The 20,621-nt window shown below is 42.1% G+C and overlaps 1 protein-coding gene across 2 annotated transcripts in view; it reads right to left on the bottom strand.

Annotated features, from left to right (window-relative positions):
- The window catches only part of LOC112251094 (discs large homolog 1-like protein), a 205,072-nt gene that overhangs the window by 173,213 nt on the left and 11,238 nt on the right, over nt 1-20,621 (bottom strand). For both annotated transcript variants that reach the window (XM_024421790.2, XM_024421799.2), the window contains exon 2: nt 18,479-18,784. In XM_024421790.2, the coding sequence (XP_024277558.2) occupies nt 18,479-18,784 (306 nt within the window). The remainder of the gene's footprint in view (nt 1-18,478; nt 18,785-20,621) is intronic.

The raw sequence follows: 20,621 nt of genomic DNA, 5'->3' as shown, positions 1-20,621 counted from the left end.
TGTTAGTTGTATAATTCCTTCTCGCAACTACGCAGTCTCCTCCCGTCATCTTTTCCCTTCGCTTGTGGACTTCAGTACACGACAGCTGTCTGACCAGGTGAAAAAACCTTTCCAAGCCTAACCTTATCATAACCGCTACTCCGCTTCACCCAGCGTACATCGTTGTCACCTTATTAGCTAATGTCAGTCAACATCAGAGCTCTTGTTCACACCAATCATTTGTCTCTCACCTCGCAAACATGAATATAAATCAAAGGTGGATGCTCAGTTAGATGACTTGGGAAAAGCATTGGGTCCATGCTATGGTGGTGGGATTACTGTATTAATAATGATTTATGGGTTCATGGAAGGATTTATGGGTTGCACTTATTTATGCACTTTATGGGTTGCACTTATTTATGCACTTTATGGGTTGCACTTATTTATGCACTTTATGGGTTGCACTTATTTATGCACTTTATGGGTTGCACTTATTTATGCACTTTATGGGTTGCACCATGCACTTATTCACTGATAATATTGCAGGGTGCTGAAATGGTTTCGCTTCAAGACAAAGCTCTCATTTTAATGAAGCAAGTACATTTGAATGAATACAAATACTTGGAGTGTGAATAAAATGTTGGAATTCTATGAGTGAAAACAATAATACCGTAAATATACTCTGGGTGGTGGACCATTCTTTATGCACACGGGAAACAACTATTGAGCGTGAAAAACCCAGCAGCGTTGCATTTCTCTTAACACACAAACCTGTGCACATGGCACCTACTACCATACCCCGTTCAAAGGCACACATCTTTTGTCTTGCCCATTCACCGTCTGAATGGCACACATACACATTCCATGTCTCAAGATCCTTCTAAAAAAAATCCTTCTTTAACCTGTCTCCTCCCTTTCATCTACACAGATTGAAGTGGATTTAACAAGTGACATTAATAAGGGAACATAGCTTTGACCTGGATTCCCCTGCGCTACGTCATGGAAAGAGCAGGTATTCCTAAAGTTTTGTACACTCAGTGTAAATTGAGCATGTAAAAAATAGTGGCTCTATAACATCTATCTCTCTCTCTCTCTCTCTCTCGCTTCTAATCAATCACTAGCTGAAGCATCACGTCATCGCCACTGAAGCACGGGAACAGTATCCATCACCCAGTCAAGCCTCACTTCCTGCTGCTATTACTGGTTCTTCACCATCAACATGCATACCTCAGAGACAGATAGGCACACTGAACTGGGTTTATTTAGCTCTCTAGAATTCATTCAGAGGGCTACTTACTGCAGCTCAGCTCACGTAGCATTGCAGCACAGCTCTGTCTATCTGTCTCGGTCTGTCTGTCCAGCAGCAGCATCACACCCACGGTAGTGGGCTGAGGTCTGTGTGCTATGGGAGCATTGTGTTACTGTGGAAGGATTGGGATGTGTGTGTGTGTGTGTGGTACTCCTGGCGTATAGTGTGGGTGTGTGTTGTTAGAAAAGCAGAGAGAGCGTTCTCATGTTGTGAGAGCAGGACAGGGAGCTAAACCAATGCATCGTCATGACGCCAAAACAAATCTGCTAAACATTTAGCAAAAGCATGACCATTCCTATAAGAATATAACAATGTGGTTTCCAAAACCAAACATGCCTGCTTCATAGAAGTAGTCTTTTAGAGCAGAAAACAGACTTTTAAAAGCAGTTCTAGCACATAAACACTCAACAAACCTCCATACAGCAGTCAACAACCCCAGCTACAAACACCACTGTGGTTTGCTCATTCACAGTGGTTAAAAAAAAAAACAAAGAGGTCTGGCCTGGAAACCACGTGTTCACTGCATGCATATAGAGTAAGTGGGCAGTGAACACTGGACAGTTCATCAGCTAAGAGTGTCAGTCAATGACAAGCTGTTAGTCTCACTACGACACAGACACACTCCTTACCTACCAATAATACAGCAGATACATCCCCCCTCTACCTACCAGTAAGGTCCGCTGCAGTCCCTTGGTTCTCCTTATGGTCTTGATTAGGCCCCGGCCCATCTTTTTGGCGTTCCTAATAGCTTAGCTTAATGACACAGAGAGAGGTGCTGGGATCACTAAGTGCTCTCTCTGTACTCTGCATAGCACCCAGCCCATCAGGACCATCTCCTAATAGGCTCAGACCCAGAGCACAGCACAATACAACATAGAACGAGATAGAGAGAGAGAGAGAGAGAGAGAGAGAGAGAGAGGGCAAAAAGAGAGAGAGAGGGCTGTTGAATAGCAATTCGTTGGAATTCAGGGTGGTGCGCTGCTGAAATGTGTCCTCCACCAGTCTGCATTACATGGAGCAGTTGAAGAGAATTAATGTACTTATTGACCTGAACGAGCCATCAGTCCTATTATCACAGCTCTGACTCCTCTACTATTACATATACTAGGCTCACTGGACAGGAGATGGCTACTGATGGGTAGGGGAAGGGAACACGCAATACAAATCGTACAAAAAATGACCGGTTCGCTGAAACCATCAGCCAAACAGTTTATCGGTCTATTTCCAAGGAGGACATTTTTCATGACACAAAGCTTAGGCTACTTCCTGGATGAAAATGAAGTTGAAGGCCTCCCAAGCGGGGCAGCAGTCTAAAGCACTGCATCAATACAGGCCCGAGTTTTGATCCCAGGCTGTGTCACAACTGGCCTTGACCGGGAGTACCATAGGGCGGCACACCATTGGCCCAGCGTCGTCTGGGTTAGGGGAAGGTTTGGCCGGGGGGGGGGGCTTTACTTGCTCATCGCGCTCTAGTGACTCCTTGTGGTGGGATGTAGCTGACAGCACAGCCAGCTACATGATGACAAAGCCACACAAATGAGCAATCCAAAGCCAGAACATCCATGTAAATAGAAATAACATTGCTCTATCTATCTGAAAGCTGGCAAACTCTCTATGGCAACCGTGCCACCTAGAGCTTTCAAAATGTTACAGCAACATTTTGCAGGAATACTGAGAATAGAAGAGCTACAGTAGAAATGTCATCATTAACGAATGAAAGAACAAACTGAATAGAAAAACAAAGCAAAATGGAGAAGCATAATTGACAGTGATGCTATCATTCCGGGGCGAACTAACAGTGTGGTTGGTCGGTGGGTGTTACCTGTAGAAGGGCGTAGTTGGTAGTGTAGAGAAGTCAGGAAAAGGGACCACCTCATAGCCTACAGGTGACCCAGCGTCGAAGACACACTCCAACGACACTATCTACAGTACAGAGGACAGGGACTCAACCTGTTACTGCAATGAGTCTACACGTACATACAGAGACAACTGAAAGAGGGCCACATGCATAGAGCAGCCAGCCAGTATGAAGACCAGTATGATGAGATGAAATCGACATGAGCCAGGATGCTGCCTGCTCTGCTTTGAGTTCATTGCTCAGATGGATACTGTAGGCCATGCCTGGGCAATTATTTTCCATGGAAGGCCACTAAAGAGTATATTTTTGCCATTGCGGGCCAGAATCATATTACAGGATTATACATCATGTGTATGACTATGTTGACAGATATATCAACTGCAAATCACGTCCAGATATGCTACTTATTTAACTTTTTTTAACATGCACAGAAATAAACCACATCCATGTTCTCCTTTTGGTAGGTATTTTCATTATTAAACATGCAATGAACTACACGGAGGGAAAAGTACACTGTGCATTCAGCACCGTGGACAGAACTCTTGTTAACAGGTATGCACAAAAACACAAGAAAGAGAGAGTTCAATATTACATTTAAAACTACTCAATCAGTGTGAGGAGTGAAGTCTCTGATGGGCATTGACTAGAGCGGAGAAGTCAGGTATAGTTCCTGACGTTGCTATGCGCAGGATTGCTGAGAGGTGAGAGTCAGTAAGATTTGATCTGTGCCTTGACATGTTATATTTTATCACTGAAAATGTCTGTTCACATAAACTCAGCAAAAAAAGAAAAATCAAAATAATTTCACAGATCTTCATTGTAAAGCGTTTAAACACTGTTTCCTACGCTTGTTCAATGAACCATAAACAATTAATAACGTTCCACAGGTGCATGTTCATTAAGACACTAACAGCTTACAGACGGTAGGCAATTAAGGTCACAGTTATGAAAACTTAGGACACTAAAGAGGCTTTTCTACTGACTCTGAAAAACACCAAAAGAAAGATGCCCAGGGTCCCTGCGCATCTGCATGAACGTGCCTTAGGCATGCTGCAAGGAGGCATGAGGACTGCAGATGTGGCCAGGGCAATAAATTGCAATGTCCGCACTGTGAGACGCCTAAGCCAACACTACAGGGAGACAGGATGGACAGCTGATCATCCTTGCAGTGGCAGACCACTTGTAACAACACCTGAACAGCATCGGTACATCCGAACATCACACCTGTGGACAGGTACAGGATGGCAACAACAACTACCTGAGTTACACCAGGAATGCACAATCCCTCCATCAGTGCTCAGACTGTCCGCAATAGGCTGAGAGAGGCTGGACTGAGGGCTTGTAGGCCTGTTGTAAGGCAGGTTCTCACCCAACATCACTGGCACAATGTTGCCTATGGGCACAAACCCACCGTCGCTGGACCAGACAGGACTGGCAAAAAGTGCTCTTCACTGACGAGTCGCGGTTTTGTCTCACTAAGGGTGATGGTTGGATTCGTGTTTATCGTCGAAGTAATGAGCATTACACCGAGGCCTGTACTCTGGAGCGGGATCGATTTGGAAGTGGATGGTCCATCATGGTCTGGGGCGGTGTGTCACAGCATCATCGGACTGAGCTTGTTGTCATTGCAGCCAATCTCAACGCTGTGCGTTACAGGGAAGATGTCCTCCTCCCTCATGTGGTACCCTTCCTGCAGGCTCATCCTGACATGACCCTCCAGCATGACAATGCCACGAGCCATTCTGCTCATTCTGTGCATGATTTCCTGCAAGGCAGGAATGTCCAGTGTTCAGCCATGGCCAGCGAAAAGTCCAGATCTCAATCCTATTGAGCACGTCTGGGACCTGTTGGATCGGAGCGTGAGGGCTAGGGCCATTCCCCCCAGAAATGTCCAGGAACTTGCCTGTGCCTTGGTGGAAGAGTGGAGTAACATCTCACAGCAAGAACTGGCAAATCTGGTGCAGTCCATGAGGAGGAGATGGACTGCAGTACTTAGTATATTGAGGACAACTTTATGTCCTCAATGTGATCAGTTTATTTTGGGATACAATGTTCAGACATTCACAGAAGTTGGACCAGCTTAACACAATTCTCATCCAAATCGGAACATGCAGGCTACATTAGTCCAAGTGCTAATTGAGGAAAGAGTGCAATAACACAAGCGGTCATAGTTAGCTAACTCTCTACTGACAGAAACCATAATATGAATTCGCTAATAGCAATAACTATTTACAATTCATCACATTACGGGTGAGCTCACCAGTGAACAAAATAATTGAGTAAAACACTTTCTAAAAGTCTAAAGTAATCCCAGAGTTTGTGCAATCCGCCTTGTTATTTTTTTTCCGCTTCAACCAAAGAAGAGGCGACAAAATGAGTTGGGGCTGTTTGCAGTATGCATGTTAAAGGGGGTGTGTCGTGTACAATCATTCACTTGTGGAATCATTCACTTCTTACTCAAAAGACGAGTGAACCTTCCCTTCACCTCGTTTTGCTACAACATCTTTGTATAATCTCAACAAACATGGCTCCACACATAGTTGGCAATTACCTTAGCATTAACTCATCATAATCAGTACAACCTTAAAAAAATGTTTTACACACATCATACAGTATGTGTCCATTACAATCTATCTAAGAATCAGAATGCATTATTTGTCAACACCAGTACTTGAAAACATGTGAATAAAACAGTAAATAAATAAATGATTACCACACAAACCATTTTCTGATCGTTTATTGATACAATTGGCACGTGCCGGCAGTCAATGATACAGCTTAGCCCATTAGTTTAACGGTTTTCTTCCGTCGAAGGAGAGTCGGACCAAAATGCAGCGTGGTTAATTCGATACATCTTTAATGATGATGAAACACGAACAGAACAAAACAAAAACGTAACGTGAAAACCGAAACAGCCTAAACTTGTGCAAACTAACACAGAGACATGAACAATCACCCACGGAACACTCAAAGAATATGGCTGCCTAAATATGGTTCCCAATCAGAGACAACGAGAATCACCTGCCTCTGATTGAGAACCGCCTCAGGCAACCATAGACTATGCTAGAAAACCCCACTAAGCCACAATCCCAAAACCTACGAAAAACCCCCATACATAAACACAACACAAAATAAACCCATGTCACATCCTGGCCTGACCAAATAAATAAAGAAAACACAAAATACTAAGACCAGGGCGTGACAATTAGCTACATACGTATAACAACAACACTGAATGGCTCCGAGTGAGGGTCAGAGGTTACGCGAGTGTTGTTGTTTTATGTATGTAGCTAATGGCCTAAGCTGTATCATTAGCAATGTTTCGAAAAGGAGACAACTCACAAATGCTGAAATTCTGGGTATGAAAGTGAGGAATCAGATTCTGACAGTGACAGTGAAGAACTGCCCCCCCAAACCTTGTGGCCATTGAGAACCCTGAATCGGAGGACCCCTTGCCCACCAACAAAGTCCCAGGTCTCTCTGAAAATGCTGGTGATGGAGGCAGACCAACAGTGGGTGAAATACAGGGAACGGAGGTAGCTGGAAGGCCGCTAGTCATTTCACCCCTCCTGGCCCTGCTGTTGGCTTTGAGGAGTCCCAGTCTGGAGTGCAAACCCCTTGTCATCGCCCGTTGAGGCAGAGTGCTTCAAACTGTTTCTGACAGAGGAGCTGGTGGGAGAAATAGTGGAGGAGACCAATCGCTATGCTTTGTAGCTACAGGAGAAGAGAGAGTCAGGAATGAGGGGGAAGCTTGCTAAATGGGTGACAACCACAATCAGCAAAATGTATAACTTCCTGGTAACAGTCCTTCTCATGGAAAGCATTTGGTCGTCTTTTTTACCTTTATTAAACTAGGCAAGTCAGTTAAGAACTAATTCTTATTTTCAATGACGGCCTAGGAACAGTGGGTTAACTGCCTGTTCATGGGCAGAACGACAGATTTGTACCTTGTCAACTCGGGGGTTTGAACTTGCAACCCTCCGGTTACTAGTCCAACACTAACCACTAGGCTACGCTGCCGCCCCTTTGTGCTATACAAGGACCTATTCATTGACAAGTCCCTCATGTTATGGAAGGGTTTGCTGGAGTTCCATCTATACATTCCCTCCAAAAGGCCAGGTTTGTTAGTTCTTTGTTATGTGTCTTGTGAAAACAGGATCTGTCCAGGTCATTATAGTCTAGTCTACACAGGGTCCACCACTGACATCCAACATTATGAGGGGCTTGGTGATGAGCTTACTGGCTCCTCGTCTCGTGAAGGGACACACTTTGTATGTGGAAAATTGGTACAGCAGTCCCACACTTTTCCAGCATCTGCTCTCCAACAGCACAGGGGCCTGTGGCACAGTCTAGCCGAAAAAGGAATGGGATGCTAGAATTTGGAAGCAAGAAGATACAGAGAGAGGATGTGGAGTTCAAGGAGAACGGTCAACAGCTGGCAGTAAAATGGCATGGCAAACTAGATGTCCATATCCTCTCCACTGTCCATACAGCAACCATGTTGGTCACATGGAAGGTGAACCACCTGACAAGAGAGAGAAAGATCAAACCGGACTTTGTGCTTGACTATTAACTCCAAATGGGGGCAGTAAATAAGGTGGACATGATAAACAGTTTTGTGGAATGCGCCCACACAACTGGAATAAGATTTTTTTCCCCATGTGATCTACACTGCTGTCCTCAATGGCCACATAGTTCACCACTGCCAGCTAATAGGTGAAATGATTACTGAACAATGTTTTTTAAAATTGGACATACAGTTCACATACAGTACCATTATGTATTTATATTGACAATATCTTACCCACCTAAACCACTCCCTCATCATCCTTACCACTCCCTCATCCTCCCCTCTCCCCCATAGGTGAGGTGATTACTTACCAAAAGTACAGAGAGAAGCTCATGAGAGAGCTGCTGGAGGAGCACCACACCCCTCGGCGTCCATCCACTGGGGGCAGTCCTGCTGCGGACAATCCCCTACATCTCAATGCACAGCATTTTCCCCCAGAAGTCCCTCAAACTGCTGCTCCAAACAATCACACACGGAGGCACTGCAAAGTCTGCCTGTCCAGCACCAGGAAGCAGAGGAGGTTGACAAAGTACAGGTGTTTAGCTTATGACACACCCTTGTGTGTTTCGCCATGCTTTGGGGAGTACCAAATGCTCAAGCACTATTGAGCACATCTGCAGCAATTAATGACTGACAGACTTGACAGGTGACCTGCCATGATGCAAATGCCTTAAGGGGTGGGAATTTAGTTTTTGTTGTTTAATCATTACATATTGAAATATGGGTTATGCATATTTATAAGTTGTCAGTCTTTTCTTGCTGTTTTCTATTCTCTAGTAAAACGTGTTTTTGTTGCTCAACCACTATTACTAATTCAATAAAATAGACAACCACATATAGGCATGTCTTTTCTTGCTGTTTGTTCCTTCAGTAAAACTGTAAAGGAGTGTACAATACATTGTGCTCCATAAATAAATACATACCGTGTGCTACAGTAGAAACGACAACACAGAAACTAATATTATAATGTAATAAGGCGCTTACTTTGATAGGAACGCACACAAGTCTAAAGTAATTATTAGTAAGGAAAACAACAATGAAGGCAATGTGGGCACCACCTGGAAAATATGCCAGAGGGAAAATCTTCGGCCAGGTTCTGTTCTGACTGGAGATGCGCAAATGTCTGCTTACTTGACCTTGGGCTCTCATCGAAGAGAGACATTTGTCTGGCTCATCTAGCTAATCCTCGCCTTACATTAGCATAGCATGCTTCAAATATAAATCAAATCAAATGTTATTTGTCACATACACATGGTTAGCAGATGTTAATGCGAGTGTAGTGAAATGCTTGAGCTTCTAGTTCCGACAATGCAGTAATAACCAACGAGTAATCTAACCAAACAATTCCATGTTATTAATGATATATTAAAGGACAAAAAAACGTTATTTTCTTTCAAAAGCAAGGACATTTCTAAGTGACCCCAAACTTTTGAATGGTAGTGTATTTGGAACTCACATGTGAAAAGGTTAATTGAATATATCCACATTCACAGTCACACTGATATTCAGTACAATATGAATGGCCATGGCCCCTAAGACTGATTGGACTGTACCAGAGTAAGTTACCCTCTGCAATGCCACCCTTAGCCTTGTAAATTTGCCCATTTGTAAGTTAATATTTGTCTGTATCCTTTTCTCAAAAGTCACTAGAAATTAGCATTTAAAATTTGGGGGTATGTCCCCTGACCCCCATAGCAAAATGTGTGTCCCAAATGACAGAGTTGTTCCTATGCTTCTCTGTGTGTGTGTTGTGTTGGCCAGTACATGAGCCCTGCAGTACCAGAGTCCTGGAGAGAAACAAGATGGCTGCTCCATCTGTTAGGGCCTACAGAGCCAAGCAGACCACTGTGATGATATTGTGACACACAAACACAAACACACCAGCTGCGGCCCCACCAAAATAACCCAACAGAGAGACACACAGACCACAGACTGAACAAAACACTAGTCACAATGAATCTTTAAAAAGAGTCAAAGGCATCATTGAATAGTTTACTTGATAAAAACACTGACAGTATGTTTACTAAATTAGCTTTATGGCTAAAATCTAGTACAGAACTTCAATGTTTAGTGTCTGTGTCAATAGTTTAATAAATATAACCAGAATTCAAAAGGCTAGGTGCAGCTATGATTATATTTCTTTTACCTATCCAACCTTGACTGAGCTACTACATGTGCCAAGGTGCTAGTGGTCGATATGGGATTCAGCAAAGTATTTCACTTGCATATAAGTATTGTCCACACAGCTGCAGTGACGGGAATGATCCACTAGGTGGGAGAAGGCATCCATTATTGACAATGAACCTCACACAACACTACACTCAGAAAGAAAGGTGCTATCTAGAACCTAAATAGGTTCTCTGGCCGTCCCCATAGGAGAACCCTTTGAAGAACCCTTTTTGGTTCCAGCTACATGGACACCGAAAGGGTTCTACCTGGAATCTAAAAGGGTTTGGCTTGAAGACTAAATGTTTCCAGAGAGACCATAGTCAACAGAGTATGTAAACACAATACAGTCTATGGTAAACACACAAACAAGTGAATACATATACGCTAATGCTTGTTCCTATCTCTGGTTCTTACCATGGCTGTCTACGATGTGTAATACCTGCCCAGCTTACCAAAACTGTATTTTTGATAGTTCCCATAAGATTCGTTAGGTCAAGGCAAATGTTCTCTTTACACAAAAACTGTCTAGTCATGCTGTGATTATATCATATTTGTATAAAACATTCACCTGATGTTGCAAGAACGTTCCTAGAACATTATTTAATGTGTTTTTCAAAGGTTCCCAGAATATTTCTTTAGGTTGTGGGAACGGTTTGTTGGGAACATTGTGGGTACATCACAAAATGTTAAATACTGTTGTAACATGGCTACAGGAAAATCTGCCTCACCTAAAGCCCGTTCTTGTGGGAAGCTGCTATAGACCACCAAGTGCTAACAGTCCGTATCTGGATAACGTGTGAAATGCTTGATAATGTATGTGATATCAACATAGAGGTTTATTTTCTGGGTGATTTTAAATATTGACTGGCTTTAATCAAGCTGCCCACTTATGAAAAAACTTTCAACTGTGCCTGCAACCTGGTTCAGGTTATCAGTCATCCTACCAGGGTACTTACAGCACAGGAATGAAATCATCAACATGTATTTTTTTATTTAACCTTTATTTAACTAGGCAAGTCATTTAAGAACAAATTCTTATTTACAATGACAGCTTAAAGGCCCCTTTATTGGCTCAAATAGCCGACCAATCAGCCTGTTACCAACCCTTAGTAAACCTTTGGAAAAAATGGTGTTTGACCAGATACAATGGTATTTTACAGTAAATAAATTGACAACATAAATTGACAACATCCAGCATGCTTATATATATATATTACAATGACAGCCTACACCGGCCAAACCTGGGACAATTGTGGGCCGCCCTATGGGACTCCCAATCACAGCTGGTTGTGATACAGCCTGGATTTGAACATTTGGACATTCAAAAAGCACGGCAATTACACAAATGACTGATGATTGACAGAGAAATTTATGATGAAAAGATTGTGGGAGCTGTTTTGTTAGACTTCAGTGTGGATTTTGACATTATCGATCATAGTCTGCTACTGGAAAAAAAGTATGTGTTATGGCTTTATACCCCTGGCTATATTGTGGACAAACAGTTACCTGTCTAACAGAACACAGAGGGTGTTCTTTAATGGAAGCCTCTCAAACATAATACAGGTATAATCAGGAATTCCCCAGGGCACCTGTCTAGGCCCCTTACTCTTTTCAATCAACACTAATGATATGCCAATGGCTTTGAGTAAAGCCAGTGTGTCTATGTATGCAGATGATTCAACACTATACACATCAGCTACTACAGCGACTGGAATCACTGCAACACTTAACAAAGAGCTGCTGTTAGTTTCAGAATGGGTGACAAGTAATAAGTTAGTCCTAAATATTTCCAAAACTAAAACCATTTTATTTGTGACAAATCATTCATTAAACCCCAGCTAAATATTGTAATAAATAATGTGGAAATTGAGCAAGTTGAGGTGATTACACTGCCTGGAGTAGCCCTGGATTGTAAACTGTCATGGTCAAAACATGTAGATAATAGTATAGTAGCTAAGATAGGGAGAAGTCTGTCTAGAATAAAGCGCTGTACTGCCTTTATAACAACACTATCAACAAGGCAGGTCCTACAGGCCCTAGTTTTCTCGCACCTGGAATACTGTTCAGTCACAAAGAGGGACCTCGTAAAATTGGCTCAGAACAGGGCAGCACGGCTGGCCCTTAAATGTGCATATGCCTGCAAATCGCTCATGGCTCAAAGTGGAGGAGTGATTGACTTCAACACAACTTGTTTTTATAAGAAGTGTTGACATGCTGAATGCACGAGGTATCTGTTTAAACAACTAGCACACGGCTCTGACACCCATGTATACCCCACAAGACATGCCATTAGAGGTCTCTTCATAACTGATGCAAGCAGTTGAATCAGATTTTTTTTTAAACAGATAAAAATACACCTTATGGATAAGCGGGGACTGTAAAGAGACACACACAGGCACAGACACACGCTTACACATACACATGATAATACATGCACTCTACACACACTTACAAATGGATTTTGCATTGTAGATATGTGGTAGTAGAGTAGTGGCCTGAGTGAACACATTTAATGTGTTGTGAAAAGTGTTATGAAATGTAATGTCATGTAATATTTTTAAGTGTATATAACTGCCTTAAAATGTTACTTCTTATGGCTGCAGGGCCAGTATTGAGTAGCTTGGATGAAAGGTGCCCAGAGGTGTCCAGAGTAAACGGCCTGCTCCTCAGTCCCAGTTGCTAATATATGCATTATTATTAGTATTGGATAGGAAACACTCTGAAGTTTCTAAAACGGTTTGAATGGTGTCTGTGAGTATAACAGAACTCATATGGCAGGCAAAAACCTGAGAAGAAATTCAAACAGGAAGTGAGAAATCTGAGGTTGGTCGATTTTCAACCCAGCCCCAGCCCCTTTCAACCCAGCCCCCAAAAACGTTTTGAAGTTTTTGTCCGACATTATGCTCGACCTGCACGAGCGTTTGGATTTGTATACCTAAGTCCGAACAAAAGTAGCTACTTGGACATAAATAATGGACATTATCGAACAAATCAAGCATTTATTGTGGAACTAGGATTCTTGGGAGTGCATTCTGATGAAGATCATCAAAGGTATGGGAATATTTATAATGTTATTTCTGATTTCTGTTGACTCCAACATGGCGAATAAAATTGTAAAAATTCTGAGTGCCGTCTCAGATTATTGCATGGTTTGCTTTTTCCATAAATTCCACGTGTAAAACTTGTGTGTCAACATTTATGATGAGTATTTCTGTTGAATTGATGTGGCTATGCAAAATCACTGGATGTTTTTGGAACTAGTGAACGTAACGCGCCAATGTATACTCAGATTTTTTAAAATATAAATATGAACTTTATCAAACAAAACATACATGTATTGTGTAACATGAAGTCCTATGAGTGTCATCTGATGAAGATCATTAAAGGTTAGTGATTCATTTTCTCTCTATTTGTGCTTTCTGTGACTCCTCTCTTTGGCTGGAAAAATGGCTGTGTTTTTCTGTGAGTTGGTGGTGACCTAACATAATCGTTTGTGGTGCTTTCGCTGTAAAGCCTATTTGAAATCGGACACTGTGGTGGGATTAACAACAAGATTACCTTTAAAACGGTATAAAATACATGTATGTTTGAGGAATTTTAATTATGAGATTTCTGTTGTTTTGAATTTGACGCCCTGCACTTTCACTGGCTGTTGTCATATCAATCCCGTTAACGGGATTGCAGCCATAATCAGTTGTTTAAATAACTGCCTTGGCAGCAGCTAATGGGGATCTTTAATAAATACAAATACCAATACAAAACATTTCAGTTGTGCGGATGATTCTACAATGTTTCGTTTAGGGTGTAAAAAAAACATTCACCTGATGTTACAAGAACATTCCCAGAACACATTTTGGCGGTTCTTTAACAGGTCCCAGAACGTTTCTTTAGGATATGTCAACATTGTTGGGATATGACAAGAGATAGGTTCCCACAACACTAAAACTGTCCAGTTGTGCTGACATTCAGATAATGTTTGTATCAGGTTGCACAAAACATTCCTTTGATGTTGCAAGAATGTTGACAGAACAGCCTTACTGAGTTTTTAAAATGTTCCCATATCATGTAATTTGGTTGTGGGAACAGTGTGGGTATATTACAAGAGATAGGTTCACGAAACACAAAATATGCTCAGTTGTGATGACGTTCATAAAATGTTTAAGTTATGTTGCTCAGGACATTCCTATAATGCTGTAAGAATGTTGACATAACACCTGGTCTAGGTTCTTTAAAGGTTAAGGTTAATTAAGTTATGGGAGTTGTCTGGGATGTTGCAAGAATATTATTGTGACATTCACATCATTGCACAGAACATTCCCACAATGTTGCACAATTTCCAAATAAGTCAGTTTTTATGATGTTCATAGCATATTTGATTGATGTTCATGCAATATACATTATACTTTGTGTTCGGGTTTTCCTCCTCTTCATCTGAAGAGGAGAGGCGAGAAGGATCGGAGGACCAAAATGCAGCGTGGTTATCTTCATACAGCTTTAATAAAGATAATGACGAACAATACAAAAACAATAAACGTAACGTGAAAAACCGAAACAGCCCTATCTGGTGCAAACAAACACAGAGACAGGAACAATCAGACACGACACACTCAAAGAATATGGCTGCCTAAATATGCTTCCCAATCAGAGACAACGATAAACACCTGCCTCTGATTGAGAATCACTCCAGGCAACCATAGACTTTCCTAGACTACTATACTACACCACAATCTCATAACCTACAAAAAAACCCTAGACAAAACACACCACATAAATACCCATGTCACACCCTGGCCTGACCAAAATAATAAAGACAATACAAAATACTAAGACCAGGGCGTGACATGGAGGTCCTCAGAACATTGCAAGAACATACGTTTTACCAAATATTACAACAACATTCTCAGCATGCAAATTTGTAGCTCCTTAAAGCATAGCAAAGCAGGTTGGAATACATCCCTATTATGTTTCTCTCCAGATTTAATGGCAATTCGCATTCATAGGACATTTGAACAGCATTTTATCACACAAGCACAACCATATTTTTTACACATATGTTGACAATCTGCACATTATTTAATTTTAATTTTGTCATCTTCATGTTTTTCTGCATGATAAAATCGATTTGTGAACTACTACTCCCCAATTTCTGGTAAAAATGTGCAAAGAGGCCAGGGGAAAGGTAGCCTTGCTGTGTACACTACCATTCAAAAGTTTGGGGTCACTTAGAAATGTCCTTGTTTTTGAAAGAAAAGCTATTTATTTTTCCATTAAAATAACATCAAATTGATCAGAAATACAGTGTAGACATTGTTAATGTTGTAAATTACTATTGTACCTGGAAATGTCAGATTTTTTCTGGAATGTCTACATAGGCGTACAGAGGCCCATTATCAGCAACCATCACTCCTGTATTCCAATGGCATGTTGTGTTAGCTATTCCAAGTTTATAATTTTAAAAGGCTAATTGATCATTAGAAAACCTTTTTGCAATTATGTTAGCACAGCTGAAAACGGTTGTGCAGATTAAAGAAGCAAAAAACTGTCCTTCTTTGGACTAGTTGAGTATCTGGAGCATCAGAATTTGTGGGTTCGATTACAGGCTCAAAATGTCCAGAAACAAAGACCTTTCTTCTGAAACTCGACACTCTATTCTTGTTCAGAGAAATTAAGGCTATTCCATGTGAGAAATTGCCAAGAAACTGAAGATCTCATACAAAGCTGTGTACTACTCCCGTCACAGAACAGCGCCAACTGGCACTAACCAGAATAGAAAGAGGAGTGGGAGGCCTGGTGCACAACTGAGCAAGAGGACAAGTACATCAGAGTGTCAAGTTTGAGAAACAGACGCCTCACAAGTCCTCAACTGGCAGCTGCATTAAATAGTGCCTTCAAAACACCAGTATCAACATCAACAGTGAAGAGGCGACTCTGGGATGCTGACCTTGCACTCAAATAATAAATGTGCATGTGTATTGGCGTGAAAAAAGTAATCAGATAGGCAGGACGATAGGCAGGACGATAGGCAGAGCTCGCTCCTGCCTATGGACATCACACGTAATTTGTCGCTTTTTGGTAGTTACGTTTTAATAAATTTGCCTACAATAATAACAATGATATACAGTATAATAATAATGATAAAACAAATTATGAATACGAAAACATTTATAAATGAATGTTAGCAAAATTGCCTCCTACCTGAATAGCGAAATGCACATTAGCCTGCATTTGGCCGCACAAACATTCTTCTCATCTTTGTCCACTACAGTATTAAAACATTCCCCTTGTAGCAGGGCTCCAGACTAACATTTTCCCCTGGTGGCACAATGTTTTTCACTTTTTGGCACCAATTTATTTCACGTCATCACGTCTGACCTCTGACCTCAGATTTCACCACACGTCACTGATTCATAGGACGTTTGAACAGCATTTTAATCATACAGACACAACCATATGTTTTACCCTTCATAATTTGAGAATCTGCACATGTGGGTTTTAGCCTGCAATGTTTGGCTCCTAAGCCAGATCTTTTATTTTTCACGATCTGAGAAGCAAAACTTATCCTAGATCAGCACTCAGTCAAGATACCTTGGAAATATGGGCCCAGAAATATGTAGAATACTGTATAGAGAGGATGGGTGAAGCGATGACGAATAACCCAGTTACCAGTATGTCCATGGGTTAATTATGTCTAAGAAGACTAAAACAGAAGCATGGAGTTCCTGATTGTCCATACTGCTATGGCCATATTCCGAAAAATGTAAATAAGAGAGCTTCCCAGGTGAAGGACAAAAGACCTGTCTTGGGAACCAAACAGTGCAGGTTCAAACCCAACATGTGCATATTGTCAACATATAATGTGTAAAAAACACAGTTTTGTGTGTATGATTAAATGTTCTATGAATGAAATAATGTGCAGTTTGTCAACAAATTAATGGTAAAACTTGTGTTTGTATGATTAAATGCTTTTCAGTATCATATGAATGAAATTAAAATGCCATGTGTATCTTTCACACCTTCTAGTGGGACTTCAATACAGTCCTCAAATGTGAATTGCCATTCAATCTGGAGAGAAACATAATGGGGATGTATCCCAATCTGCTTTAAAAGGAGCTACAAATATGCATGCTAAGAATGTTAGGTAAAACATTTTCTAAATGTTCTAGAAATGTTTGGAGGACCTCCACGACAAGTAAAATGTATATAGCGTGAACATCAATGGAATATTATGTTAAACCTAAAACAAAAATGATATGAATCTCATAAAAACTTACTTATTTGGAAATTGTGGAACAGTATGCAACATTGTGGGAATGTTTTGTGCAACCTGTCTCAATATCCCAATAATATTATTGCAACATTAATGGAATGTCCTGTGCAAGCTAACTTAAACGTTGTATGAATGTAACTGAGCATATTTTGTGTTTTGGGAACCAATCGCTCATACTATTCCCACAACCTAATTCATGTTCTGGGAACATTTAAAGAACTCTGAAAGGCTGTTCTTCACAACTGGACAGTTTTTGTGATATGACAAAATGTGGGAGCTTTCACAGAACCAATTTTGGTTTGCTGGGAAAACATTACTGGTACATTGTGCTATTACATTACCTGGAAACCTAATTAACTTTTTTTAGAATATTCTGTGGTGGTTGTTATAGAGACTATTTAAATTAGGGGGCCTCCCGGGTGGGGCAGTGGTTAAGGGTTAAGGGTACTGCAGCGCCAGCTGTGCCATCAGAGACTCTGGGTTCGCGCCCAGGCTCTGTCATAACCGGCCATTACCGGGAGGTCCGTGGGGCGATGCACAATTGGCCTAGCGTCGTCTGGGTTAGGGAGGTCTTGGCCGGTAGGGATGTCCTTGTCTCATCGCGCACCAGAGACTCCTGTGGCGGGCCGGGCGCAGTGCGCGCTAACCAAGGTTGCCAGGTGCACGGTGTTTCCTCCAACACATTGGTGCGGCTGGCTTCCGGGTTGGATGCACGCTGTGTTAAGAAGCAGTGCAGCTTGGTTAGGGTGTGTATCAGAGGACACATGACTTTCAACCTTTGTCTCTCCCGAGCCTGTACGGAAGTTGTAGCGATGAGACAAGATAGTAGCTACTAAAACAATTGGATACCCCGAAATTGGGGAGAAAAAGGTGTAAAATTCAACAACTAAAAAAGAGAATATTTAAATTAAAACATAAAAATATATATTTTTGTCAAAACCATTATCTGATAAAACCTTAACTATAATCTTAGCTAATGTTCTGGGAATGTTCCCAGTTTGCTGGGGGGAGTCTATGCAAACATTGGGATGTGTTTAAACAGTCATGGAAGAATTTCTCATTCCTCTTATGCTTTGTGTGTTGATGCAAGCACTGCAGGGGGATATTGTGTATGAGTGTGTGCTAAGAGTGTGGGATAAGGTACAGTGTGTGTAAATAGGAAAGTGAAGACCAGATAAAGAGAAAGAAGAAGAGGACGGAGGGGGAGCAGGGTCATACAGTACATCAACAAAGGCTACGTTTCACTTTCATGTTGCATGCAATAATGTATTGCATGTTTCTCTGTGTTAACAATTCACACATGTACAGTACATAGCTGTGTCCTACCTTCGTAGGAGAGATGTGTGCATGGGAGACGTTTCCGTGAACGTTCTCTATTCGGGACAGTTTCTTCTCTGCTACCTGGGCCAGCTCTGGCAGTCCCTCTCCCCTGCCCTCCGTGCCTTCTCTCTCCCCCCTGTTGTGGTGGTGCCTGTCCAGGGTTCCATGGTGGCTGCGGAGGGTCCCGTGGTGGCTACACGGCAGCTCCCTCTCTCTGCCCTCCAAGCCAGGGTAGGGGTGCTGAGGACAGGCCTGGGACTGACCTTGGTCCTGATGGGGGGTGGAACTATCTTCATCCTGAATCCTGTACTTCTGCAGAGTGGTAGATGAAGGGGGGAGAGAGAGGGGGGAGACAGAGAGAAGAGGGCAAGAGATGGGATAGTGAGAGGAAAGGAAGAGATAAAAAGGGAGTGAGAGGCAAAGATAAAATAGAGAAGTGAAGGGGAAAGAGGGGAGAGGGACAGGTTTCTGTTAGTTTTCAGGTCACAGTGGAAGAGGACTAAGCACTTCTAAATGGGCTTAATGTCACTCAGCTAGAACTGTATGAAGATCAAACAGACTTTGTTCCATCACGCTGAGCATACACGCTGTGTGAGGTGTGTGTGTGTGTGAGGTGTGTGTGTGTGTGTGTGTGTGTGTGTGTGTGTGAGGTGTGTGTGTGTGTGTGTGTGTGTGTGTGTGTGTGTGTGTGTGTGTGTGTGTGTGTGTGTGTGTGTGTGTGTGTGTGGATGATATACTATATATACACAAAAGTATTGTATGTTAACCCTCCTTCAAATTAGTGGATTTGGCTATTTGAGCCACACCTGTTGCTGACAGGTGTATAAAATTGAGCCTAAAGCCATACAATCTCTATAGACAAACATTGTCAGTAGAAGAGCTCAGTGTCTTTCAACGTGGCACCGTCATAGAATGGCAACAAGTAGAATTTCCAACAAGTCAGTTCGTCACACAGAACGAGACTGCTGAGTGCTGAAGTGCATAGAGCGTCAAAATTGTGTTTTCTTAATTTGCAACACTCACTACCGAGTTCCAAACTGACTCTGGAATCAACGTCACCACAAGAACTGTTCGTTGGGAGCTTCATGAAATGGGTTTCCATGGCCGAGCAGCCACACACAAGCCTAAAATCACCATGCTAAATGCCAAGTGTCGGCTGGAGTGGTGTAAAGCTCACCGCCATTGGACTCTGGAGCAGTGGAAACGCATTCTCTGGAGTGATGAATCACGCTTCCCCATCTGACAGTCCGACAGACTAATTTGGGTTTGCTGGATGCTAGGAGAACGCTACCTGCCCTAATGAAGTGCCAACTGTAAAGTTTGGTGAAGGAGGAATAATGGTTTTGGGCTGTTTTTCGTGGTTCGTGGTAGGCCCCTTAGTTCCAATGACGGGAAATCTTAATGCTACAACATACAATGACATTCTAGACGATTCTCTGCTTCCAACTTGTAGTAACAGTTTGGGGAAGGCCCGTTCCTGCTTCAGCTTGACAATGCCAGTGTGCACAAAGTGAGGTCCATAGAGAAATGGTTTGTCGAGATCAGTGTGGAATAAGTTGACTGGCTTGAACAGAGCCCTAACCTCAAACCCCGTTGAACACCTTTGGGATGAATTGGAATGCCGACTGCAATCCAGGCCTAATCGCCCAACATCAGTTCCCGACCTCACCAGTGCTCTGGTGGCTGAATGAAAGCAAGCCCACACAGCAATGTTCCAACATCTAGTGGAAAGTCTTCCCAGAAGAGTGGAGCCTGTTATCGCAAAAAACGGGGGACCAACTCGAAATGAATGCCCATGATTTTTGAATGAGATGTTCGATAAGCAGGTGTACACAAACTTTTGGTCATGTAGTGGAGATAACCTGTTGCATTTACAAGTTTGTAGCGGAAGTCAGTGGCTATTTCTTCTCTCTCTCCCTCCAGTGTCACACACACCACTGCCCCCTGCCCATCCCCCACCATTCTGGAGCACACACCGTCTCTCTCGAGTTGCGCAGGCTGCGCATCAAACAAGTGTCCAAGTATAAACAAAGGTACAAAAAACACGCTGTCAACTATCCGGATATCCCAAAACATCTTAGGAAATTATTTAAAATAGTGAAATGATTTAAAATGCCCTAACATACACACTCAAACACACTCTTAATGC

This window comes from Oncorhynchus tshawytscha, linkage group LG01, assembly GCF_018296145.1.
Source record: "Oncorhynchus tshawytscha isolate Ot180627B linkage group LG01, Otsh_v2.0, whole genome shotgun sequence".
NCBI classification, from domain to species: domain Eukaryota; kingdom Metazoa; phylum Chordata; class Actinopteri; order Salmoniformes; family Salmonidae; genus Oncorhynchus; species Oncorhynchus tshawytscha.
Note: the sequence above shows the minus strand (reverse complement) of the source record. Positions and strands in the feature narration are given on the sequence as shown.